Raw genomic sequence first — 27,468 nt, 5'->3', positions numbered from 1 at the left:
GGCTCGCGGCTCCGGGCCGCCGCGCTCCGCCCCGGGTTTTCCCGGCCTCCGGGCCGCGCCTGCGTCGGGGGCGCCGCGGCCGGACGTGCTGCGCGCGACGTGCGCCGCCATTAGCCGCCCGCCGGTAGCCCCACTGCCGTGCGGCGCCCCCATAGGCGGGCGCGGCCGTCCGTCAGCGGCCGGGCGCCGCACGAGCGCGCGCGCGTGTCCCGCCCCTCGCCGCCGCTCGTCGCTCGCCGGCCGGCGGCCTCGCTGGGCCTCAGCTCCGTGGCGGCGGCGGCGGAAGGCCCCGGCCCGCGCAGGCCCATGGCGGCGGCCGCGGCGCTCCCGGGCGCGGGCGGGCCTCCCGCGGGCGGCGGGGCCGGCGGCGCGGGCGGCGGGTCCCCGCCGGGCGGCTGGGCCGTGGCGCGCCTCGAGGGCCGCGAGTTCGAGTACCTGATGAAGAAGCGCTCGGTGACCATCGGCCGCAACTCGTCGCAGGGCTCGGTGGACGTGAGCATGGGCCACTCGAGCTTCATCTCGCGGCGCCACCTGGAGATCTTCACGCCCCCGGGCGGCGGCCATGGCGGGGCGGCCCCCGAGCCCTCGGCGCAGCCCGGGCCCGACGCCGGCGGCGACTTCTACCTGCGCTGCCTCGGCAAGAACGGCGTGTTCGTGGACGGCGTGTTCCAGAGGCGCGGGGCGCCGCCGCTGCAGCTGCCGCGCGTGTGAGTGGGGGCGGGGGCGGCCGCGACCCGAACCCCGAGCCCGGCCCCGCGCTCCCCGCCCGCAGCCGGGACCTGGGCCCGGACCCCGACCCCACCCGCCGGCCCCCGGCCTCGGCACCCCGCTCGCGACCGGGACGCGGGCCGCAGCCCCGCCAGCCCCCCGCAGGCCTCGCGCCGGGGCACGTGCGCCCGGGTTTCCCCGGCCCCGCGCGTCCTGGGAGCGCTGCGCTCCCGCAGCCGGCTCGCGGGGGACGCGTCGCGCGGCGGCGGAGCGGGCCCGGCTCGTGCGCTCTGCCCTTCGGCCCCGCGGGGTCTCGGAAGCGGGCCGAGCCGGTGTGGGGGCCGCGTGCGCGCCGGCTGCGGGCGGCTCCGCTGGGCCCCGGCCTGTGACGGCGCCGGCCCCGCGCGGAAAGGCGCGCCCGCCGGGACACGCTCGCGGCCCCCGGGCGTCCCTCGTCCCGGCCCCGCGCCCCCACCGCGCTCGGCGTCGCGGGGCGCCGGGGGCGGCTGCCCTCCTCCCGCTCCTTCCCGCGCCGTGCCCCGCGCCGCTGCCCGGAACCTGGGCGGGAGCGTTTCGGGCCCCCGCGCGTGCGTGTCCGCCGGGCCGCGCAGAGCCCACGCAGGGGCCCCGCAGCGTGAGTGCGATGTTTGCGAGCGGCCCGATGTCGCGTCAAAGGCTGTCATGCCTTTACTCTGAGGATTTTGAGGTTTTTAAAGAAAATTCCTGTTAGTTTAGCCGGTGCCACTTGCGTTGACGTGCTCAGCGTGGAAATAACTCGGCCTTCGGTGAGGGGGCGGAATCCGGGCGGTCTGCGGGTGGAGGGAGACCCGGCCGGGCCTTGCGGCCGAGGGGCTGCTGCCTTTCGGCGGAAGCGGGGCGCGGGAGACCTCGCAGCGCCCCCCTTTTTAAGGCGTCGCTGGTTAGGTTCCACTGGGGTGGTCACGGCAGGTTGGTGGAGTAAACTCGGAAGACACTTGGCACTAGCTGTGTAGACAAACGGTGTTTAAATTCTTCTTGAAATTAAACTCAGTTTCATGTTACGAGTTCTTTTGAGGCTGAAAGGCCAGATTGTGTAGGTTTGAAAGCGCGTCATGCAGAGGGTCAGGCCGGGCGGGGTGCGCCTGCCGCCGGCCCGACCCGCCTGCTGAGCTGACGTCCCTGGAGCTGAAAAGCAGGACACCTCGGTTGGTCTGTTACCTGAATGACAAGGATTTTATTCCAGTTCCGACACTGAGTTTACATTTTGTAATTAGTATTAAAAATTCACATAGAGTATTTACATGAGTAGCTTAGGCTTCAAGTCTGGTTCATCATTTTATTAAAATGCTGAATGTACTAATTGGAGGATGGAGGAAAATGAGGGTGTGGCCCTCGAGTCGCTGTCGTGAGTGTTTTAAATGGTTTGAATACGAGGTGAATACAAACACCTTTTCCTCTGTGGCTGGTGAGCCCCATGCCCAGCACGGACCAGCCCGGTGTGCGCGGGTGGGTGGGGAGGCTGGGTATGCACAAGAGTGCCTGGGCCTGCGGTCTTCCAGAAAACAAGTGATTTCCACAAACCCTTGATCTTGGCCCCTGAAGGCAGGGCTGTGTCTGAAGAATTGCATCTTTTTGTCTCCTGGAGTTTCTGGCTTGGCTGGAGGCATAGGAGATACTGGGGATGGGGGTTTGTGACGTGGGCTCAGTGGGAGAGCCCTGGGCCACCTGGGCAGGGCTTTGGGACGTGGGCAGGTGGAGGTGGCTTGTGGGCGTGGCTGGGCTGGCAGCGTGGAGGGCACTGGAGAAGGTGAAATTCAGGCTGGAAGAGACCTCGGCGTGAGTTGTAGAGCATGAGGTTTGCCTGGGCCTGGGGGGGGGATCGTTTTCAGGGCGGTCAGCGACAGAAGGAAGAATGTCCTCTTTTGAGGACAGGCTCCTCTTCTAAGGACCTGGTCTGGGGCCTGAGTGAGCAGGAAAGTGTTTTAGCAAGATTGGTTGGGCAGGAATGTCTGGGTGTGTTGTTACTCTTGTTGCCGTGGTAGCAAACAAAGTATAACTTATAAATAAAAACAAGCAATTATTTAACAGTTGTTTATATTTTGAAATGTCAACTGAGTTTTTGATCAATAAGGTCCTACAGTATCTAATAGCCAAACATAAATAGAACAAGTTGGATTTATTATTGCCCAGAACTGTTTAACAGGCAGACCTGCCATTGCGTTCATTTGGAAGAGTGGCTGTGTTCCGATGCTAAATTAACTGTCACTGACACAGCAACACCGCCTCTCGTGTGGCGTGTTTTAACTTGCAGGTTACCTTCCGTAATGTCTCTTTTGAAGACTTTCTCACTGAGTTATAGGTGGCATCCTCTAAGGTGAGAACTGGAGAGAGGCCAGCAGACAGTGGCTTCTGGAGCTTTCCAGGTGGAGCCTCCGAGAGGAGAACCCAGGAACTCAGTGCCTGGACCTTGCTCAGAAATGGGGATGGGGCAGAACTGAGGCTCCCAGAGAACAGCAGTACCAGCAAGAGGGAGACGGTGAGATGATGTGCCAGGAGGCCAGGGGAGGAGCTGGCGTCAGGAGAAGAACAGTGACCTGCAGTGGCACATTGGTCAGGACGTTTTGGAGGTTGAGAAAGGAGGCTGCCTGTGAGGCTGGAGAGCGAGGAGGGAGTGGGGGTGGTATCGTAGGGAAAGCGGAGGAGGAGTGGAGACCCTGTGGATCACCAGCATGCAGTGGGTGCAGGAACCAGTTGAGGGATGCAGCCAAGGACCAGGTGGTCCAGGGAGTGGACAGAGACGCTGTGTGAGGGGGAGAGTTCCCAGAGAGGGAGATAAAGTGGGGTCCCTTGTTTGAAGACCCAGGCAGAGCCGCTAGTGAGGCCTGGCACGCTCCTTTCTTCATTCACTTAAAAAACTTTTTATACAACCCCCACCCTCTCCCTTTTGGCAGCTTTCCCCTTTTTCTCTGAATTGGTGGCATGCTCTCTTGTTCCTGGGCTGTAGGGTTGGCTGAAACGCCGTCATTTTATGACCTGAGACTCTGACCAGCTTGTAAGCAGAGCTGAGAGCCAGGGTCCAGGACAGTGGTACCCAGGAGTGGGGGACGTGTTGTGGCAGGTGCCCACGGTGGGGGCATTGCACCACGAAGAGTGCTCAGGGTACATGTTAGTTCCTTTCAGTGACTGCCATGCACTCTTCCTTAATCGCTGATTTGTAGACATTGAGGGACACAGTGCAACTATTGAAGCATAATCGTTACTGAAAGTTAAAAATAATCCAACAACCAGCTCACTTTTTCTTTACTGAGTGTTTTAGTAGCTCTTCCAGGGGTAAAACTCAGTTTTTGTTTATTGTGATGTTTACTTAATGAGTAGTTCAAGATGGTTTAGATTTGAAATAATTTGAATTTCTAACACATTTTGAGGAACAGGCCTATGTGGTAGGACTTGTTGCCCGCAGGGGTCATTTGTGTGCCGACTTGACTATATCAGGAGATGGTGGTTATGGCTCTGGAGCTGGACAGACTGCAGCCAGATGCCAGCCCTGCCCCTTAGCCTGCCCGAGTTTTAGTTCCGTCGTCAGTGACACGGGGATAATAACTGTCTGTCATCATGGGACACAATTAGCACCGAGCCTGTGCCCCTACTAGATGTCAGGGGCTGCATGTGTTTGTCCATCACAGTGTCCCGGTGTGGAGGGCCCACACCCTTGAGGATCCAGTGTGACAGACATGTGACACGAGGGTGGACATGGCCCCGAGGGTGCACTCCAGCTTGCTCGTAGCTCCCCATGCACACTGCGCAGTAAATTGATCCAGGGCTTCTTGATGCAGTGAGTGACGGACGTTGCCACCTCCCCGAAAGGACCGAAGGATAAAGACTGGCTATGGGGCGTGGTCAGCGTTGCCTGGTAGCCAGGCCTGGAGAGGTCCATCTGGGGGTGCCCCACCCTCTCCAAGGTTCCATTCCAACCTGTCAGCTTCACTACAAACACTCCCTGTTTGGGGTGGGGGAAGGAAAAGTGTTCCACCTTGGGCTCCGGCAGGAAAGGGTCTGATAGGAAGGGCACTGGTTCGTTGAAGCTGTGCATCGGAGAGCTTTGCAATCTCCAGTATGCTCTTTCTTTCTGAAACTGCTTTTTTATTGACATGTAAGAACCACATATACTTTTGAAACTTGGGCCAAGGTTTCTTCCTGGGGGGCAGTGAGGACCTGAAGCTGGGCTCTCCTGCAGGCCTCCAGGTGGATGAGGTGCTGGGGGGCACCTAGGAGTGGTGGGTCATGGGGCCCCTTCCGCTGTGAGGCTGTAACTTATCTTCTCACTCAGCTCTCTCCCCTGATGCTCCTGTGTTTGTCCCCTAGAATTGGCACAGAGCCATTGTCACTTGGTACATGTCTAAAATGTGTGCCCACTGACTGCTGACTTAGGACACGAGTGTTCTCTGAACATTCTCATGTGCTGGCCATCTAGTGATGGGATTCTAGTGAGACATGGGTCCCTGTTCACAGTCACCCACTTACCAGCAGGTCCCATCCAGAGCCACAGTTGCAGAAGCTCAGCATTGCTTCGTGTTTAATTGGTGGACATGTTCCAGAAGGTGAGGCTGTTATAGTAACAGCAGATTTTCCGTTGTGAAAATGCAGCCTGATTGCTTTGCTGAGGAGAAAGGTTTTTTTGGAAAATGAAGAAAAGGGTCTCTAAAATAAGGCAGCTTTTAATGAAAGCATTTATCGTTTTGGATAGTGTTCTTATCTGCTTAACATTTGTGTATAGTTCTGTTTTCTTTCAGAGCGATTTATAATCTTGATAGTGTAATAATTCAGCTCTCACACTTCTGGTTCCAGTTTTTAACAAGGATTTTTGAATTTGCTCATGAACCTTAGCACACCAGGGCATGTTTAAGGCACACAGCACCGTCCTGAGATTTGAAACAGTTTGAGGGCTGTGACAGGTGTCACTGCATAGGAAATAGAAAACCTTCCACAAGCACATTGGAGGCTTACTTCCAACTCACTGTTGAGTGCTGTGGGGTTTTTTTGGTCTTTTCACAATATAATAGCATTTTGTGTGCAAAGGTGATATTTTAAAAATACCACGTTTTTGCCATTTCTAAGCTGTTGGAGGATGTTAGGATTGTGTGTGTCAGTTTTGCAGCTGTTTGAGTTAGACGGAGGGAGATGATTTAAATATAAACTGTCGCCTGGCCAGGCGTGGCTCAGCAGTTGAGTGTTGACCTAGGATCCAGGCGATCGCTGTTCGATTCCCGGTCAGGGCACATGCCCGGGTTGCGGGCTCGGTCCCCGGTTGGGGGCGTGCAGGAGGCAACCAATCGATGACTCTCATCATTGATGTTTCCTCTCTCTGAAATCAATAAAGATATATTTTAAATAAATAAATAAATAAATAAATATAAACAAACTGTCCACTCCGATTCCTCCTTGAGTCTTCTGTTCCCACTTTGCCTGGTCTCCTCCTGGATACAATTCTTGGTTGGCAGTTTTTTCTTTTAGCACTTCTGGTCTTCATGGTTTCTGATGAAAAACTAAATGTTAACCTTATTGAAAGAGTCCTTACACATGATGAGTTCCTTCTCTCTTGCAGTTTTACAGATTCCCTTTTTTTTTTTACCTGAGGATATATTTTCCACTGCTTTTCAGAGGGAGTGGAAAGGAGAGAGAGAGAAACATGGATGTGAGAGAGACACATCAATTGGTCGCCTCCTGCATGAGCTTCGACCAGGGCTGGGGATCGAGCCTGCAACTCAGGTACGTGCCTTTGGCCAGAATCTAACCCAAGACCCTTCAGTCCTCAGGCCGACACTCTAACCACTGAGCCAGCCCTGCCAGGGCTCTTTGTTTTTTGATGGTTTAAATATAATATCTCAATATGAATGCTTTGAATTTATCCTACTTGGAGTTTGTTAAGTTTCGTGGGTTTGTAGTTTGTGCCTTTCATTTGGGAAGTTTTCTGCCATTGTTTTTTCAGATCTTTCTTCCCCTTTCTCTCTATACACTAGGATTCCCACCATGCGCTTGTTCGTCGGCCTGTTGATGTCCCAGGAGGCCTGCAGGCTCTGTTCACTCTTCATTCTTTCTTCTTTCACTCCTGAGACTTGGTAATCTCAGGTTTGTGTTTTTTCTTTGCCTGCTCAGCTATGTTGTTGGGCCCTATAGTCGGTTTTCATTTGCTTCATTTCTTCTTACAATACCTGTCTCCCTCTAGTCCTGTCTTGGTCATACATCATTTTCCTGTTTCCTTTAGTTCTCTGTGGTTCCCTTTTAGCTATTTGAGCATGTTTAACACAGTCGTTCTAAAGTCTGTGTCTAGCAAGTTCTGTGTTTCACCTTCTTCAGATTCCTGTTCAATTATTTTGTTCCTTTGACTGAGTCATACTTTCTTGCTTATGCTTTGTGATTTTCTTGTTGAAAACTGGACATTTGACTATTATAATGAATGGCTCTGGAAGTCAGGGTCTCCTTCCTCCCTGGGGTTCACTGTTTGTTTGTTTGTTGAAGGTTGTAGGAGCCCTTTTCACCTAGTGAATTTCCCAGTCTGTTCCTGCAAAGACTCATCCCTGATGCTGTGACCCTGTGAAGTCCCATGTCATAGCTTATGTCTGGCCGGTGTTGTGGCAGATTTCCTTGAATACCAGCAGCTCTCCCATCTCTGAGTCTTTGCAGATCGCTCTGTGCCTGGGCTCTTCACTCTGGGTCAGGCCGGCACTGCCCAGGGATCAGCCCAGGAGTCTGGTGAGGTAGCTGTTCAGGTCTTTCGCTCATTTTAAAATAGGGTTGTTTTCTTGTTGACTTTTAAGGGTTCTTTTCATATCTTAGATAACAGCCTTTATCAGGTATGTCTTTTGCAAATACTTTCTCCCAGGCAGTGTTCTCAGTCTCTTGATGAATGTCTTTCAAAAAAAAAGAAGAAAAAAACAACAGCTAAGATTTATTGAGTGTTTACACCTGTGTTCCAGAGACAATTGTAAGTGTTCTTTAAAAGGTTTTTTTTATTGTGGTAAAATACACACGATGTAATATTTACCATCTGACTGTGTTTAAGTGCACCGCTCAGTGGCATGAGCACATTCACATTGCTGTGCAGCCCTCACATCAGCACCATCTCGAGAGCCCCTCGTGAAACAGAAACTGTCCCCATTCAACACCAGCACCCACTACCCTACGTCCTGTCTCTGTGGATCGGGCTACTCCAGGGACCTCATGTGGAATCAGACAGTATCTGGCCTTTTGTGTCTGGCTTACTTCACTCAGCACAGTGTCCTTCAGATCCATCCATGTTATAGCAGGTGTCAGAATTTCCTGATGAAGTTTGATCATTTATGGAGTCTGGTTAAGTTATTGAAGGTCAGGCATGACGTTAAGGGGTTCTAATTACCAAGAAGGCAGCCCATGGAAAGAGCTTTTTTGCATGTAGACAGAATGTTTTCTTCAGGAGGTTTTGTAAGCGCCTCTGTGGGGTCCCCATCGGGGAGCTGGGGAAACAGTGTAGGCAGAGAGGCAGGCGCTGCTTGTGTGCTGGAGCCCAGGGCTGCCTCTCAGGGCAGCTTCTGCTGCTGGTTCACTTGTTTATGTGAATAGTTCTGGGTCTACTCTGGGAGCTGTCACTGGGAACTGGAGCTGTGGGAAGGTCATGGCAGGGAGGGTACTGCTGTTTTTACTCTTTGATGGCTTTAAATTTTTATACTATGTGTATTTATTGCCTATTAATGACAAAAATACACATTCATATTCTGTTCTGGACAGTGGCTTAATGGACTCATTATTTTTGCAGTAAGCCATCTGATTTCCCCTTAAACAAATCAGAATGTTTCTGGAGAAATTCTTAGGGAGAGGGCACCGTGCCCAGCCCAGCAGGCAGTGTACATACACAGGTCCCACCCTAACCCGGGGAGTCTGCAGTGTCTTGGGGTTTGGAAAAGTAGCACAGTGCGTGCACTCCCAGCACCCTGTCGCCCAACACATTAGGGTTTCTGTTGCAAACACATGAATATTCTAAGTGGGATAGTTAAAGGCTATAATTAGCTCCTCAGTTCAGGTCAGAATTGGCTGACAACTGCTTTCAGGTCAGGTTTTTGGAGCTGTTTGCTTTTGGGAAATTGTGAGCAGGGATTGTGGATCTGTTTAGGCACAGAGGCTACCTGAAGGCAAGTCCTTGTGGTGGGGAAACGAGGAGTCCGGTGCTGACAGGTGGCTGGCCTCAGGAGCTTCGAAGTCTCCAGCTCCGTGTCTGCTGTCCTGTGTCCTGTCTCCTGTCTGCTCTGGCCGTCTTTCCTGTGGGGGCTGCTGCTGCTCCTCCAGGAGCGCAGACTCACCCTCTCCTCGCCCACTCTGCTGCTCTGAATTCAGTCACCGACCTGCCCCATTCTTTCCACCCGAACGTTTCTCAGACCTGTGGCTTCCCCTCCTTCTCCATAGCTTGTGACTTAGTGGCTTCTCACCTGGACTTCCGGAGTAGCTTGTTAGTCGGTCTCCAGTCTTGTCACTCTCCACAGTTGTGTTTCTTTTTGTTTGTAGTATAATCTACACACAGAATAAGTGCCCAGGTCCTAAATTTAAAGCTTAATGAGAACCTGCAGTGTAATCTGTCCCCAGTTAAGAGACATTGCCCGTCAGCACCCTCCAGCCACAGAATCGCTATCCTGAATCCTAAACTGTACATGGTTTTACTTGCTTTCAACTCCACATACATGGGATCCCACAGAATGAACTTGGGGTGGTGGCGGCTTTTCACTGAAGGCAGTGTTTGGGAGATAAGCCCATGTTTTGTACTCAGCTGTGAATCATTCATTCACGTTGCTGTCAAGTGCTGCAGTCAGTAATGTGAGTGTGCCCCAGTTTTATATTCTGCTGTTGATGGACATTTAGGCAGTTTTATTTTGGGCTATTGTAATGGATAATGCTGCTCTGAGTATTTCATAGGTGTCTTTTAAGTTGGACGACTTTTTCCATTGGAAGCTATCCTGAGATCCCTTGGCTGTGTGATGAGCACATGCACTTTCTGTTGGGTCCATGGCTCCCAGATGTGTGAACATCAGCTCTCACAGGTGCAGCCCCTTGGAGTTCAGGGGCGCACTCTGTTGGCCATGGCGTTTTCTCTCTGATGGTAGGTTTTCCAGTGGGTGTACTGCGGTTTAACCTGAGTTTCCCTCATGACCAAGGTGGGGAGGATCTCCTGGGCTCATGGCCGTTCAGCACAGAGTCTGAGAGGGCTCTCCAGCGGCTCCAGCAGGTGCTCACCTTCTCCTCGCTGTTGGGCCCCAGCCAGACCTCCACATGTCCTTCTGGGTTTTGCTTTTACTTTCCTGCCCACAAAGTGGAAGCTATGATTTTTACAAAGAGCCCTAAGAGGGACGTGGCTACCCCAGTGTCAGGCACACGTAAACACTTGCCTTTTAACGAGGAACTCAACACGGATCTCTCTTACTGCTGCCTAACTGGCAGCCTCATTAAGGATTTAAAACAGTCCTGCAGTGGGGGATGGGTGAAGGTGGTCAAAGGGCACGTACTTCAGTCAGAGATGAGTAAGTTCTGAGGAGCTAACGTGCAGCACAGGGACTAGTTTAAGCACTGTTGTACCTTGGAAAGTGGCTAAGAGAGTAGATCTGAAAAGTTCTCACCACACAGAAATGTCTAAGTGTGTGAGGTGGTGAATGTTAGCCTTCCTGTGCTCATTCTGCAGTCTACACACGTCAGACCAACGCATTGTGCACCGAACCCGTACTGTTACGTCTCCATTATGTTCCCACAAAGTGGATAAAACCCCAGAATCCTTGGCGTTATTTCCCTTGTGTTTATAGGTAAAACAAAAGTGATGTTTTTGTTCATTCATTAGTCTCCAAAGTGGGTGTGTGCACCTCAGAGAGTGAGGTGACCTTTTAGAGTTTAGGGAGAAAATCTGCTTCTGGTTACTTCCTCATTGAGAAATGTTCTCTTGTATGGATGTTACCCCACCAGTGGATCCATCCCGTTGCTGGATACCTGGGCAGTTTCCAGTTTGGACATTAGTGAGTTGTGCAGCTATGAACACGCATTAGCGAGATGGTGTGTTCCTTGTGGCCAGACCCTTAGGTTAAGAGTGGTGGGCTATACCGAGAAGGTGACACACTGCCTGCAGCCCCACTATGCCGCGCCCCTGCCAGCGTTGTGGGGGGGCGCAGGTCTCCAGCATCCTTGTCACACGTGGCTATGTCATTCTTTTCATACCAGCCACTCTGTGGACGTGTCCCGGTGCCTCACTGTGGTTTTGGTTTTGTTTCACGGTGACTAATGATGCTGAACATCTTATCAGGTGCTAGTTCACCACTCCTGTACCCTCCTCCGTGGGGGCCTGCGACCATTTTTAAGGGGTTGTTTGTGTCTGTATTGAATTTTAAGAGATCTTCGTATACCCTGGACAGCAGTCACCTGTGACGTTTAAGCCTCGTGAGCACTTCCCATCCATTCCCTGCCTCTTCATTTCTGATGGAGTGGTGTTCACATGCTGACTCCTGCTTAGAGAATATAGGGACCTGGAGGCTCCTGCTCTCCTGCATTAGCGCAAGGAAGAGGGGCAGCCCAGGTACCGCCGGGGGGGTCCTCGTCTAGTTCAGTCTGGGTAAGGTGTGTGTTTCTTGGAGGGCTGTTTGTTTCACGTGATGTCCCACCTCAGAGGAGCAGCTACTTTTTGTTGAGCACCTGCTGTAGGATCAGGGCTCCTGTCCGCTGCCACCATTGGTGAGCCAGCCTGAGTGCCCACCTATCTACAGCAGGAACCATGGTGTGGCAGGTGGTGATCAGATGAGAGAGGCCTGATTCCCTTGGCTAGTGGAAATCTTCGTCAGTCTGGGACAGGTCTTGAGTGACTGGAAATTACAGCAGGAAGTCTGCTGGGAGCACCAGCGCCGCCATCATCTCCGGCTGGCATCAGCCTCTGCAGTGGGTATGCCCCACAGGGTAGTGGGCAGGGAAGCTCTGTCCAGCACCTTCATTCATGGGATTTCGGAGCAGCAGATGGGGTCAGGGGGCAACAAAAACAAAGTTCTTCTCCAAGTGAAAGAAGAGCTCACAGCCCTGGGCAGCTACTTGGGAAAACCTGACACCAGCCCCCTGAACGGGTCAGGACTATGTCTGGACTCAGGGCTTCCTGGCCTGTGGGAACCACCATCTCTTAAGGTCTGTGTGCTCAGGATGCAGGACCAGCTCCGTAATGCGGGGCCAGTACAGGAGGAAAAAACAGAGTAAGAAAGCAGGAAAAAAGCCTCCATTTCCTCTGTGGTCTCTCAGCCAGCTAAGGTGTTTTTACTTGTTATTTAATATCAAGCTTTCTTAGGCAGAGGCAAGTGCAGACACTCCAGGGCACTTATGGGCGGCAAGATGTGTTAGCGGAGGCTCCAGACCCTGGCAGGACAGGCTCAGGAGCTCTCGCGGGCGTGTCACATGGGGGTGAGGATCCAGCCTTCTGTCAGGTGACCACCTGCTGAGACTGTCCACTCAGGTCCCTGTGCTTTTCAGATCAGGTCGTCTTGGAGTGGCGGTCCAGAGAGAGGACTTGCTACTGTGGCCACACCACTGCCCCGGCCACCCCTCATCTGTTCCCCAAGTCTGTGGTTTGGTGGTTTTGGGATGTTATGTTAGTGGGATCTTACAGGATGTAGCTTTGGGGGCTGGTCGCTGTGTCTAGCTGGCTCCTTTACCCACGAGTCTTGTCCGTGATGTGCTGAGCCTCAGCTTGTTTGAAGGTTCACCCGGGGACAGCGGCGTGATTCCCAGCTGGGCTGTTAGACATTCATCCTGCACGTTCCTCTGTGAGCACAAGTGTTCATTTCTCCTGGGAAACACCAGAGCGACTGTGTTGTATGATACACGTTTCCCTGACTTCATGAGACACCGCCAGGCACATTTACCCCCAGCCACACGGGGAGACCTGTGCCCCACATCCTCACAGCAGGTTCATAGGTGTTTGGCGCTCTCTCACGGCAGGTTTGATTTGCGTGGCACTAACGGCTAGTGACGGTGAACTCCTTTCATGTGTTTACTGGCCTCTGTGTATCCTTAGTGTTTTTCTGAGTCTTTTGCTCATTTCCTAAGTGGATTGTTTTCTTGCTGTTAGACATGTGATTTTTAGATTTTCTCCAAGACAGTGGACTGGGTGAGAGGTGGCTGTGTGTTTAGTGTCTCAGCAGAGTGTCTGGTGATCAGACTTCTCACTGCAGGTGGGCTGTTTGGAAAGTGAGAGCTGACCTGAGTGCTGGCTGGTGCCGCTGTTCACTTTCACTGTGGGGTCCTGTTAGAGATGCCTAGGTGGGTACCAAGGGCGGCATCGGAAAGGCAGTGGGAGGTGGGGCCCGGCGTGCAGGAAATGGGGATTTTGGAGTCATTTGGGTGTGTGTGGGATTGGAGATCATGGGCCTGGATGGGACAGAGAAGCACAGAAGCTAGAGTCTCAGTCTGGGGCATTGGGCATTGTAGGTATAAAGGAGGGGAGTCCATACGGGTTTGAGGAGCCCTAAGAGTAAGAACAGGAAGGGTGTGGGTGCTGGATGCCAGGAAGGAGGTGGTGGGCTCATTGGTTCTGCTCCATCCACTGGGGCTGTGGAGGACTGACCTCTGAGGGAAGTCAAGGGGCAGGGGACCTGATGGCAGTGACGTTACAGGAGGGAGTGTGGGGGAGGAGGCAGCAGTGAGTGTCCAGACCCTGCTGAGAGATGGTCTTTCTTGCCCCAACTAAAGTGTTGGGAAGCATCACCTTGATGTCACCGGAACTGGGAAGGACGTGTGACCACTATGTGCTGGACCCTTCCTTGGGGAGCACCCAAGTAGGACAGGGTGGGGGCAGAGCCAGCTAAGCACCATCAGCTGGTCGTTGGGCGGCTTATAAATAGCACCCGAATCAGGCGCTTGTAACTGGGCGTGAAATGCAGACTCTGAGACCAGGAGTCTGTGGAGCTATTTTTAACTTTCATTCTTTGAAGGCGTTTGGCTTGCGCTCCTTTTTCTTTTTTTTTTTTTTTAATATACTGAGTCACAGCAAGGAAGCTGTATGAAAGGTGAACCAGAGTGTGAAATTGTAAACCTTTCCCTCAAAATTTAATATGTCTGACTCGTTTGCTCAGTGAAAAAGCTAACAGTTTTTAAAGGAAAAGGAATGATTTTTCTTAAATAAGAAAGTCACAAAGTTGTCTGTTTTTGCTTAATGACCCAGTTATACTTGTATGTTTATTTTGAAAGGAATGATGGATAGTAAGTGTACTAAAGTCTGTTTTAAATCTGTAAGACCTAAAACGCATCTGTGCATTTATTTTAAAAGGAGTAATGCCTGGGTTGCAGGTTTGATCCCCAGTTGGGGGCATACGGGAGGCAACTAATCCATGTTTCTCTCTCTCACCCCCTTTTTCACTAAAATCAATAAACATAACCTCGGGTGAGGATTTAAAAAAAGAAGTAATGCAGATTGAGTGGCATTGGAGTCTTTTTTGAGTCTCCTGATCTTTTCCTCTTTGGCTGGTCTGAAATTTTCTTTATAGTCATGAAAGGCTTGCTCTGTGGTTTCGTTCATTAAGCTGCTTGTAACTTGAGGCAAGTGCGAGGTGGGCTTCTCGGTGGCTCCTCCCCAGCAGACAAGTCTCCTATGCATGGGGCACGTGGCTCTGCGCCCGACTTGAAGGGTGGCACTCCGTCCGCCCTCTAGTCCGGCAGACAGACACTGACGTTGGCTGTTCTTTTCCAGGTGCACGTTCAGATTCCCGAGCACAAACATCAAGATAACGTTCACTGCCCTGTCCAGCGAGAAGAGGGAGAAGCAGGAGGCGCCGGAGTCCCCGGTGAAGCCGGTGCAGGCCCACATCTCCCCCCTGACCATCAACATTCCAGACACCATGGCCCACCTCATCAGCCCCCTGCCCTCCCCCACGGGAACTATCAGGTACGCAGGCTGGGGGTCAACGTGGAGTAAGGGGCTAGGGTACGCAGCCTGTCCTCAGCTCCCTGGTGAGGAGGGGCGAGTGGAGCTTGGGCTCTGTGTCCCTCTACCAAGCTGGAGCCCTGGAGTCATCAGGTGTGGCTCTGTCCTTGGTCAGTTCCGGAATCATCCTGAGCTTCAGTTTCCTCACTGGTGGAATAGGTGGGCCTCCTTTGAGAGTTTGTTTTATGGTCACATGAGATAACACATGTGGAAGCAAATTCCCACGTTTGTTGGGGTGATCTTCAATTTCACAGGGATGAGTTCACTTTTCCATGGGAAATTCTGATATTCTCTCTCTCTGTTTGTTTTCCCTGGAACCAGAGCCAGTTATCCAAGACGGTGTGATGTTTGCTCTGTGACAGACTGATAGCAACTACCTTTTCTTGTCCACAGTGCTGCAAACTCCTGCCCATCCAGCCCCCGAGGAGCAGGATCTTCAGGGTACAAAATGGGCCGTGTGATACCATCTGACCTCAATTTAATGGCTGACAACTCACAGCCAGAAAATGAAAAGGAAGCTTCAGGTGGAGACAGCCCAAAGGTAAATGTTTCATGGCCTTGAAATAGAACCCAGGGGCCTTCGTGCAGCCAGCTGTCCTGTCCTCACTGCATGTCTAGTAGCATCCCCACCAGGGCCTTTGAGAAGCACGTGTGGTCTGTGTCAGTGACATGCACGCAGGAGTGGACGTGGGGTGGCTGTGGGCTCACTGGTCACTGTTTAGCATGCTCTTGGGTTGTGGGGTCTCCTGAGAGCTGAGCACACGGGGGACAGGAGAACCCTTAGTCCTCGTGAGGTGACATCCAGTGTTTCCCAAACAGTGAAGGTGGTGTGTGCACACAAACACATGTGCCTAAAAACACCAAGAATCCTGAGTTTCATTACTGTGTTTTTTTTTAATACAGGACGACTCAAAGCCACCTTACTCCTATGCACAGTTAATTGTACAAGCGATTACGATGGCTCCTGACAAACAGCTCACCCTCAATGGAATTTACACGCACATCACTAAAAATTACCCGTACTACAGGACTGCGGACAAGGGCTGGCAGGTAAACCCACTTCATTTTGTTACTAAATGTTCTGCCTAGTGCCTTGTAGATGCTGGTTGACAGCTGAGAGGGGAGTTCAGCTGTGGTGGTTTAACTCAGGCACAGGTGGAGGTGATGAGCAAGAGGAGTGAGATTCCCTCTTGCTAGAGAGGAAGACACGTTAGAGGCCATGGTTGCCACACTCTTTCTGACCCCTTAGTGCAGAGTGGAAGGAATAGCAGTTCTAAGAAAAAATCTCAGCCTACCTGCTGCACTGTCATGGTCCCCATGGGTGGGACAGGCACTGGGCGTTGAAGGGTTTCTTCCATCAGGGCAGTCATTCCATGTCTGAAACAAAGGAGAGGTAAAGTCCACCCCTTACTCTGGCGTTGTTCTGTCTCCCTTATGTATTACGTCTGCTGAGGTATGTAGCTTTTAGAAGTTTGCCTAGAGACGGTTTTCAAACTGTTTTACTGAGGAACCCTTTCTTTAGAAGACGTCTTTCCAGTGGGCCAGTACGCACAACATGGGTGCCCCGCTGCCCATTAAAGCAGGAGCCCACCTGCTTGTCCACCTGCACTGGGGTCCCATTCCGAGGGTGTCTGGACCTGGGCCTCCTCAAGGGACTCTTTGAAATCAGTGCATAATATTTCCGGTGTTTAGCTTTTTAATTTAGTTTCATTTTTAAACCTTAACATTGTGTAGGTTTTTTTCTGCCTGTCTGTGTTGTGTAGTCATTTACTGGGTGTACACATGCGCAGTGGGAGCTCACTAATTCCTACAGTAGGGAAAGGGTAAGTTTGAAAGAATAGTACAGAACAACGAGAGAAAAGTACCCATTTGTAACTTCCAAATTCACGACGTAGCCAGGAGGGGTGGGGTTTCTTTGAGGCTTAATGAGTAAAAGATCTTGTGGAAAATGCCTGTTGAACCATAACAAGCGATGGGGGCAGGAGCGGGGGGAACGTTTTCTGCCTAATGGAGGGTAAAAGCTTGTTTTTCCTACCTGCAGATGTATAAACATGTTTGAATAAATGTAGTCTACCAACCAGCCCCTGAATATTGCCTTTCTCAGGGGTCTTAGTCATGTCAGGGTCTTTAGTGGTGGGAGGTACAGATAAGACCCAGCCTCTCCTCCTGGCCCCAGGTGTTCACAGCAGGGCCGCGTTCCTAGTGGGCAGTGAGAGCGCTGGATGCGGAGAAGGCTCCCTATCCAGCTACCTGGCAGTCTCTTCACAATTACACAATGAAGCTTCGCAGAACTTACCAGACGGTAGCTGTACAGCGAGGCTGTGCTTCAGAGGAGATGGACACTGACAGAAGCAGGACCATGTCCGTGGATGCAGTGGAGTCTGGCTCCCTATGCGCGGAATTCTGATGATGTGAAAAGCCAGTCAGCTTGATGGGAGTGAGATTTTCTGGCCAGACTTAAGGATCCAGTTCCCTACAGTCACATTTCCCAGTTTCCACGTGTCTGTCTGAGAGAGAGCTGCTTCCGCGCATCAAAAGGTTTTCTTGCTGAAGGATGCGGAGGTGCTGGGCCACGGCGATGTGGCCGCCCCGTTGCACTGGGTGCTACTGTCTCCAGGGTACGATTTGTCAGGTCCCTCTCTACTGAACTGTGTCATTAACGCTTGTTTTTATTGAAACATCTTTTCTGTCTAGATCATAAGGTCATAAGGGCGACTGCGCCTCTTGCCCGTGTAAGGCTGCTCCTGGGACATTTCACGCCTCCTGCCTCCAGCCACTTGAGCGGGAAAGGGGCTCCTGCTGCAGCCCTCCCTTTGTTAGGACCTGCACTGTCTCCTCAGCCGTCCATAGCTCCCCGTCTGAGCTGCATGTGCCATTTTCCTGTCATGAGATTCTCTGAGCTGCTCGTCGCCAAATGTCTGCACGTGTGAGACCTCTCACCCCGTCTTCCCTCCTGCTTTCAAACAGAAAGTCCTCTCCATTCTACAGCCTGTTTTAGAAAAGGGCGAGATCCTTTTTCTTTTTGAAATGTGTTTCCAGGCTGTGCCCTGGCCTGCGCCGGGGCGGGAGGTGGCCACGTGGTGCGTGTCCGAGCTCCTCGTCAGTTCCTGAGGTGTTGACACTTCCTGCCACCCGTTTTGAGCACTTAATGGGGGAGTCCACAGCTGCCTTTCAGATTGACTTTTGGATTTTAGCTTTGTGTACCCATGCCTCACTTTTTTATTAATCCAGAGGAAATTCTAGGGTGAAACAAGATGGTCTGAGTAAACCTGTCCGGAAAGATGGCATATTTCTTCCTTTGGCTGTATATTTATGCCAAAATGTTGTCTTATGATTTATAATTATAACTTATCCAGCTCAGAGGTGAGGTGTCTGTTGTGACTATGAAGAGTCTGAGAATTCGGGGGCTCTCGGCTTCTGAAAGGACCAGAGCTGGTTTCTTAAAGCCCAGGGAGTGCTCTGTGCTCACCCCACCCTGCGCATTGGATTCCCTCTGGAAGGTACTGGGACGTGTTTCCTGTTGAGTTTCTTTACAAGTACTGCTATGCAGAGTGTATGCTGTCCAGGGCTCAGTGCCGCGCGATGGGTCACTAGACAAGCAGAAACGGAGGTCTGAGCCGGGAAGGAGCTCAGGGAAGGCAGCATGTGCCTCTCCTCGTGGTCAGCTGAGGGGACAGGAAGGGTGGGTTCTGGGCAGCAGCCACACTGAGGGTTTGGGGGAGAGAGGGTGCTCAGTATTCAGATCCTTTTTTTCGCATTTGCTTTTAAAGAAGAATAATTTGCCTTTTCTGTGAACACTTTATCGTAACTTCTGCATCGTTGGAGTCCAAATCCGTGTGGTTTTAATGTCGCTTGGTTTGACCAAATTACAAAAGCCTTGCTCTGGTGAGGTAGCTTGGTTGGTTGGAGTGTTGTCCTGATACCCCAAGGTTGTGGGTTTGATTCCCTGTCAGGGCACATACAAGACTCAACCAACAATGCGTAAATAAGGGGAACAACAAATCGATGTTTCTCTCTCCCTCTTCCTCTTTTTTTATTTTTTGTTTTTTATCCCCACCCAAGGATATTTTTTTCCATTGCTTTTCAGAGAGTGGAAGGGAGAGAGGGAGGGACATTGATGTGAGAGAGACACATCGATCGGTGCCTCCCACACCTGGGATTGAGCCTGCAACTGAGGTACGTGCTCTTGACCAGAGTCGAAACTGGAACCCTTCAGTCCTCAGGCTGACATGCTAACCACTGAGCCAAACGGGCCAGGGCCCTTTCTCTCTCTTAAAAAAACAAAAATCACAAAGGCCTTATTAAATTACTTTAGAAACATTGTGGCTTTATTCTATTTGTGTCTATATTAGATGTCTCATATTCATCACATTTTCTAGCCTCGTTGACTGGAAAGTCACAGGTGACCATTGGGGCCCCCTTTGCCCCTGAGATGCCATTAGGGTAGAAAGGGGGTTAGACCCCATTCTGTGGTGCAGACTGGGTCCTGTTCCATTTCAGAACAGGAAACAGCCACTCCTTGATGGACCATCAGCAGTGCGACCCTGGTCTTGTCCTTTCATCAGTGGGTGTTCTGTGACAGCGTTACTCCAGGTTCCCCCTGTGCTCGTGTCCCTCCCCTCCCAGCAGCAGCACACTGACCGCCCCACAGTGGTTAGTGCAGTGATGGTCAGTCATTCTGCACTGTGACTTTGTGACCACTCCTGAGGTCCCTCTAGGAGGCCAGGTTCCCAGAGAATAGTCAGAGGAACTCTGGACCCCCAGGCAGCTGCTGCAAGGATTGCCTTGTTCACAGAGAGTGTTCTGTAGAGGGTCACTGTCTGGCTTTGCTCTTCTCAACCCACAGCCTTGGAACCTGCCTTCTCCTCTAACTTAAAAAGGCCTGAGTGCAATTGGAGGACTGTCTTGTCTTTGATGGGGGCAGATTTGGTTTTCTGGAAGAGTTGATTGAAAGGTATTGGTTGGTTATCAGTTAAACCCTATGATAAAACAGCCTAGCAAGTATCTGTGATTAAAACATTCTAAATCTCATATACATTTGTTCATAGAAATGTCATAACTCACACCAGCTGGCCGGCTCCTTCGCGTTGCCAATGTAGTAACTGATGCCATGGCCTTCGGTTTCCACCATGGTCTGTGGCCTGCGTGCTACTTGAACAGGAACTTGGATTGTGTGCAGAAGTATTTGACACGTCTTGATTTCTAAGCCCTCTCTGGTGATTCAGAAGTTGAAGCCACGGCTGCATTTCTAGCAGAAGGTTAATTGGGGAATTTAGAAATGATGTTTGGATAACCAAACTTTTACTCTGTTATTGCCATTTAGAAACTTTGCTCGTTTATTCCTTTTAAATGTGAACATTGATGTGAATGCATGCCAGCTCAGAGAAGGGTCTGCTGCAGCAGTTCCCAGGGTGCAGTGGGAGCCTGTCCCAAACCACCTCAGCCTTGAGCCAAGCTCCTGGTAGAAAGAATGGAGCAGGAGCTGAGGGGCATGTTCCCTACCTGCTCCACAAGATTACTGTGAGACGCACGTTGAGTACTTTGCAGATACGCTGCCCCTGGAGATGGTGTCACAGACACGTCTCAGCCTTGGGCTCGTTTTCCTCCTCTGCTGCTTTGCCAAATACTTAATGCTGGATTTACCCACTTTAAATGGCTGTGACAGCTTCTGAACGCTAACTGTGCTCAAACAAGTATTGTAAAGGATTGGCTTACCCGGGCTCCGTTGTCTCTAAATAGGGAGAGGGCGGCAAGAAAGGTCAAATGACCAGAGTGATACCTTTAGTTTCCTACCTGGAAAAAAGGTGGAAGCTGACATTTTCCTGTTGGAAATAGCCTCTTTCCTTTCCTCGTGGTGTAGCTCCTAGCCCCTCCTGCTGAGGGGTCCCCCCAGCTCCCTATCTGCTCACTTGGGAGGGGGCCAGTGCCTTCCAGACAGTGCTGTGTTCAGACTTCTCCTCCCTCTGCAGGAGCACGGCTGGCACCTAGGTTTCTGCTTTGCAGGGCACTAAAATGAAGCACATTTTTTATTTCTCAGCAAAGAAATATATGAATTCTATGTATCTTTTTTATGTTTCATAGAATTCAATTCGCCACAATCTCTCTCTGAATCGTTATTTCATCAAAGTACCACGTTCCCAGGAAGAACCAGGCAAAGGCTCATTCTGGAGGATAGATCCTGCCTCTGAAAGCAAATTAATAGAGCAGGCTTTTAGGAAAAGACGGCCTAGGGGCGTGCCTTGCTTTAGAACCCCTCTGGGACCGCTATCGTCTAGGTAAGGAAAAAAGACAAACAAAAAGACCTCACTTAATGGTCAGTAAATTTATCTTCGATGTATTGGTAAATTTTCCTTTGGAAAATGAAGGAAGTACCAAATGCATTATGATTAAATGTTGGGATGGGGATTTGGAAAAACAAAGTGTTGGATGCTCTATTTTTGTTTCCAGTGGTCGGAAACTGTAAATTTTGCTTAAACTCATTTTCCATGTAGCAGTTGTTGCTTCATTGAACTCATTGCGTATTGTAATATGATGAGTCACAATGTATCGATTTCACATTGACCAATACTGTGTTTTTCTTTCCCTTGGCCTGTGAAAGCTCTTTAAAGCTACCTTGTAGCTGCTTAAACTTGATTGATTTCTACAATATTAACTGCCTGAGTTTAAAATTACACATTTTTAGCTTCATTAATGGATACTGTTTTTAAACAAAAAAAAGAAATGACCATGACATAAGTCTGAAGCCCCGGCCAGCTTTGCACACTGCCCCGCTGCCTGACGAACAGGCACTGCTTAGACTTGGCAGCCAGTCCAGCTCCCTGCGCTGGGCATGGGGCAGTGGCATCCCTGCACACAGTGGCTCTGGCACAGCCAAGCGAGTCTTCACTGAGTATCCATCTCAACCACAGGTGTTTACAGAGAAAGTAAGATTATGGAAATGTAGTTGCTTGGCAGAAGACAGATGACACCCCTTTTTGCAAAATACACTTGTTAAAACAAGGCAGCCTTAGGAGTGTTTTACCTTTAAGAATCCACTGTCTTCTTTTTGGCAATACAGAAGTGCCCCAGCCTCTCCTAATCACGCTGGAGTGCTGTCTGCTCACTCCAGTGGTGCCCAGACCCCCGAGAGCCTGTCGAGGGAAGGTTCGCCGGCCCCCCTGGAGCCCGAGCCTGGCGCCTCACAGCCCAAACTGGCTGTCATCCAGGAGGCACGGTTTGCCCAGAGTGCACCAGGTGAGGCGTGCAGAGGGCAGGCATGGGGGGAGGGGGGCAGTGGCTCATAGAGAAGAAATGGAAGAGGCTTTGGTTGCTTTGTACCTGATACTTTGTGCACAGAACCTGAGTGTTGTTTTCCAGGCTCTGAGCATTCCTGTATGTGACACTGTGTAGATGTCTGAAATAATTTTGAATTAACCTGTTTCTTAGTTGCTTCATTTAAAAACCTGTGAGAAAGATTCCTCCCTCCCCCCAAAAAGGAAGTAACAAATTAGACATTGATTAGCAGCAAAAAATGTCCATTTAATGATTGGTGAGCATTATGCAGTTTAGTTATAAAGTCATAATGCAGAATAAAAACATGTGCCCTGGTGAATTAAAAAAACAAACTGTAGAAATTCTGTTCTGGTTCCTAGTTGGCTCATGAGTGTGCGTGTGCTGTATTATTCCTGGCCCCCGACCAGTCCAGGTCCTGTCACCCATGTCTTCCTGGGTTCTTAAGCCCAAACCAGGAGCTGAGGCTGGTCGGCAGAGCTTATCACAGCCTTACTGTCCCCGAACTTTCCAGACTGAGCCTGGCCCCTCTTTCGGGCCTCCGTGGACAGCTTCCTCCCATATCCTGTGTCCACAATTTTTTTTCATGAGGAAAGAACTATAGGAAGAGCTACTGTAAGAAAAGTGAGTACAGTAGCCATTGTGTTGCTGGCATTTAGGTCTATGAATGAAATGCCCCTGTTAAATTACTGCCATGTCTCATCGTGAGTGACTTTACTATTCCAGGTGATCAGGGCTGTGTCCTGTTTTATCTGTTAGTCTGTGTGTTGTCAGTGGTCAGAGTTGGTTTGGGGAAAAGGGTTGGAGGAATATGGGACGACACATAAGCCTCACTCCTGCTCCATCGTCCCCCACAGGCTCCCCTCTGTCTAGTCAGCCTGTTTTAATCGCTGTGCAGCGGCAGCTGCCCCCGACGATCAAGCCCGTCACCTACACTGTCACTGCCCCCGTGACCACCTCCACCTCCCAGCAGCCTGTTGTGCAGACGGTTCACGTTGTCCACCAGATCCCAGCAGTGTCCGTCACCAGCGTGGCCGGACTGGCCCCAGCGAACACATACACCGTCTCCGGGCAGGCTGTGGTCACACAGGCAGCTGTGCTGGCCCCTCCTAAAGCAGAGCCGCAGGAGAATGGAGATCACCGAGAAGTGAAAGGTGAGCCTCAGGGGCAGGTGCTGAAGCAGCTTTCCAAGCTCCAAGAAAACCAATAGACCCATCCTGGTCTGGCCCAGCCTGTTTCCAATGCTGCTCACTGCTGTTTTAGAACAGGTCTGCTAGCCACTGAGTGTTTTATTTTAAACTAGTGAGATTTCTCTGAGCCTTCTAGCAGTATTATTAGTTGGTGTCATTTCTTCTCATTTCAGTGAAAGTGGAACCTATTCCTGCGATGAGCCAGGCAACCCTGGGCACCGCCAGTCGTGTCATTCAGACGGCACAGACCACCCCTGTCCAGACAGTCACCATCGTGCAGCAGGCACCACTAGGTCAACACCAGCTACCAATAAAAACTGTAACACAAAACGGGACTCACGTGGTGCCAATCCCCGCCGCCGTGCATGGCCAAGTGAACAACGGTAAGCAGTGAGGGGATCCTCACTCCCCTTTTCTGAAGGGCACGTTGAGTTTTGGTCCCAACAGTTAGAATTTTTTTGTCTGAGGAGATGTCCACTTTAGAAGCTGTAGAAGCCCTAACGACACTGCAGACACCCTGGAAGTGCTCACGGGAGTGGGCTCTCGGACCCCTTGTAGAGGGGCTGTCTGACGAGAGAGGAGCGTTTCTGAAAACTAGAGAAAAAGTACTCCCGCTTTTTGTGCGTACCTGCCTGTGGTGTCCTAGCTGACCTGTGCAGGGCAGTGCCCCCTCAAGGAGGTGTCGGACGTGGTAGAGAGAATGTCTCTGCTGGAGTCCTGTGAGTGTTGCTGTCCACCAGTGTCCTGACTTGGACATGTGGAGAAGACAGAACAGACTGAGGAAATTGGCTCTTAGACAAGAGACAAAGATGTCTTGATGTTTTTGTAAATGGAATTTTCTTAATTTCCTTTTTAAATTGTTCATTGCTGCTGTATAGAGATAGAACGGATTTTGTGTTTTGATCTTACAACTGCTGCATTCATGTTCTCGTGTGAATTTGGTAGGATCTTCCATGTGTTAAGACAGTCATCTGCCGATAGAGACAGTCTCACTTCCTCTTCTCTCCCTATTTCATTGTTCTGGCCGGAACTCAGTGCAATGTGGAGCAGCAGCCAAGGCAGACACCCCGTCTTCCTGTTCAGGAGACACCCAGGGTTTCACCACTGAGGCTGATGGAGTGGACTTTAGTATGTCGAGAAATTTTCCTTCTGTTCTGTTTGCTGGGTAGTTTTATCATGAAAATGCGCCGAGTCTTGTCTGGTGCCTTTTCTGTACTAAGGTGGCCACATGGGTTCCCGTTCCTTGCACTCCTGGCATAAACCCACTTGGTTATGTGGAACCTTTTATGAGACTCGACTTATTTTGCGAAAACTCAGTGGAGGGTTTGTGTGTATTCGTCAGGGATGTGGTTTGTAGTTGTGCAGTTTTTGGCAGCTCCTGGGGCTGCTCGTACTGCTCCCCAGAAAACCCAACGTGCTCCTGGCGGTCCTTCATCTAATCTTCCCAACTGTACTGTGGTTCTGGTCACAGGTACTCGGTCAGTCTTTGCTGGGACTCTCCTCCCCTAGACTCTCTCTTGGGGGCAGCAGGTGTCGGGAAGGAAGGTCGCCGGTTGCCCTCCAGGCTCCTGTGCGCGCAGGCTCTCTCTGTGGGCAAGACCCCCTTTAGGCCATCTGCTGCCTGGGTCCCACACCTCCCTCAGGGAAAGGGCACGAGGGTGGAAGGGTAAGGAACTCCCTGGAACAGAAACTTTCCCTGGGTCACATGGGCCAGTCGTGCTGTGTGCTGTGGCTTCAGGCTTCTTTCAGCCCAGTCGGCCTTCTCACGTTGAGTAAGTGGCACTTTCTCCATGCAGAGCAAGCCTTTTGTTCACCTCCTGGAGTTTACCTGGTTGTACAGAGCGTGGGGCAGGTGAGGGCAGGAGTGGTGGAGACCCTTGTGCACAGCAGGGACGTCCCACATCGGCCTGGGAGGAGGAAGGGCCCCTGTGCTGAGTGCCTGAGGGAGGAAGGGCTCAGAGGTTGAGGCGGAGGCCGGGGAGAAGCTGGGAGGCCCATCCACTGTTAGCCTGAGCCCCACACCCCGCTCCCCTCCTCCTGTGTGGAGAGATCGGGAGCATTCAGGGGCTCAGGGAGAGAACTTCGGCAGCAGCCCCTTGGCCACGACAGCAAAGCCACACTGTTGGCACCACCTTTGCCTGACCCTGAGCCTCAGTCTCCCCCAGGGTTCTGTCAAGATGGCTGTTAATAAGAACACCCACAGTCAGCCCTGGCCTGTGTGGCTCAGTTGGTTGAGCGTCGTTCCAGGCCGTTTGATTCCCAGTCAGGGCACATACCAAGGTTTCGGGTCAGTCTCTGGTCAGTGTGTGTAAACATCAGTCAAGGCAACAGATGGGTGTTTCTCCCTCTCCCTTTCTATTGCTAAAAAAATCAACAAAAAAGTATATACATTTTAAAGTATCTTTACCCACAATCATGGTTTACTTGCCCAGGCTCCTGTGCCCTTGGCCACCAAGGGACATGCAGGTCACAGAGAGAAGCTGACACTTGGGGCAGAGCCTGGGGTCTCATGGGGTCTTACTCACTCTCTCTCTGCAGCAGCGGCGAGTCCTCTGCACATGCTGGCGACACACGCATCAGCGTCGGCCTCCCTGCCCACAAAGCGCCAGAATGGCGACCAGTCAGAGCAACCGGAGCTGAAGCGGGTCAAGACCGAAGACGGTGAGAGCATCGTCATCGCCCTGAGTGTGGACACACCGCCGGCAGCCGCGAGGGAGAAGGGCGTCCAGAACTAGCGGCCTGGAGAGCTTTTCTACTTTACTGTCAACTCTGTGGTGCCAAAAGGAGACACTGCCCGTCACTGATGCTCGGAGCACATTCTCTCGGTGGGCAGAGGGCCCTGCGGTTGGACTTCATGTCAGCACTGAAAACACAAAACCCAGGTGGCCTTAAAACTCCTTAAAGACAGAAGTCACACCTGAACTTGAAACCACACAAGGAAACCTGGTTCCGGCAGTGTCTCCCCGCCCAGTGCCCACCTTTAATCCTGAGCAGACTCGCGGTCCTTCCCAGGGAGGACCGTGCCCAGTACAAGCAGATCGGCCAGGACGGGCTTCCTTGAGGGGACCGAGCAGAAGCCCCCCTCGGAGGACCCACGGGGCTGGCAGAGGAGACAGTATTTTGTTGTTCACATGTGGAATTAGAATATTTTGAGGTGTACTTTCTTTCTTTACAAAATAATGGGGTCTTTGACATTTCAGATCACTCCATTTCTACTCTGGAAATTTTGGAATCACACAGGACCTTCAGTGTGGGTTTCATTTGGAGGAAAAAAACCACGTAGTTCTGTTTGTTTTCGTTGTTTGTTTTCAGCCTATGGAATGATTTCCTTTGTCCAGTTAAAGGTCAGGAGGAGCTACTTGATGACAGCTGCCCATTTTCCCGTTGGAGCAGCTGCCTGATGAGTTTACTCCCTCTCAGTGTGTGGGACGGACAGATGGACGTGGAAGGGCTGCATGGATGAACTGCGGGCTGCACTTAACTGTTTTTCTTGCTACTTTTTGTTGTTTCTTTGTGTTGACTTTGTCCCTGGCATAATTTTCCACTCTAAGTAAAACAAGTCTCCTAAGTATTGTGTGTTTAAAATGACAGAACTATTCCTACTTTATTTGGGGGAAAAAATTCAATCTTTTGTCACCCTTTCAAACAAATGTCACAGATTTCTGGGTGGCACGTTTGCTATTTTAGGTGCCGTCACCGGCTCAGCATCGTCTTGACCAGCTGTCTTCCCAACTCTGCCCCACTCACCCAAGAGCAGCTGCTGGGGTGGAGCAGAAACTTCGTGTTAATACAGGGTGTTAGAAGCAAGTGCCCTGCGATCAAGCACTGGGAACATCTAGGTCGTTTTCCGATTTGTGATAGGAAATTCCACTCAACCTTCGAAACGGAATCCACTGCTAAGGCTGATTTCTCTCCTACAAAAAATAAAAGCGAGAGGAAAGGAAACAGGTGAGAGAATGAAAAGTAGGAGGCACTCCCATGGCCTCGGCTTACACGCCTCCAGGAGAAAGCCACTCATCTTTCCAGAGTGTACCGCGGTTAGGGCTGAGCACCGTGCAACTAGTAAGGCGGCTCTGGCCTTATTGTGAATTTTTAAATGTCATCATCATAACGTTATTTATTTAAATGTAGTTGTTTTGGTATTTAATTTTTCATTTTTTATTTTTAGAGAGAGAGGAAAAAACCCTGTATTTTCCTGGTGGAATGAAACAGCTCAGAATGGTATATTTAGGCAATTTTAAAACATTTATTATTTACCTAAAGACCAAATATGATAAATCTGTTCTAAGTATTGTGTGTCAATCCAAAGTATGGAGCTGTCACAATGTTACTACAGATCATGCGTATTAAAAATTATGAAATTAC

The 27,468-nt window shown here is 51.0% G+C and overlaps 1 protein-coding gene across 1 annotated transcript; it reads left to right on the top strand.

Annotated features, from left to right (window-relative positions):
- Positions 1-306: 306 nt before the first annotated feature.
- On the top strand, positions 307-27,468 carry FOXK2 (forkhead box K2; the record flags this gene model as incomplete). The annotated part of the gene is made up of 9 exons (XM_081162545.1): positions 307-707; positions 14,411-14,605; positions 15,038-15,185; positions 15,548-15,694; positions 20,726-20,919; positions 21,702-21,877; positions 22,771-23,067; positions 23,277-23,486; positions 25,642-27,468. The coding sequence occupies 9 exons, from the start codon at positions 307-309 to the stop codon at positions 25,836-25,838; spliced, it is 1,965 nt and encodes a 654-aa protein (XP_081018671.1). The 3' UTR covers positions 25,839-27,468.

Source organism: Miniopterus schreibersii (genome assembly GCF_964146895.1).
Source record: "Miniopterus schreibersii genome assembly, chromosome: 16".
Taxonomy (NCBI): domain Eukaryota; kingdom Metazoa; phylum Chordata; class Mammalia; order Chiroptera; family Miniopteridae; genus Miniopterus; species Miniopterus schreibersii.
This window is presented reverse-complemented; position numbering and strand designations above follow the sequence as displayed.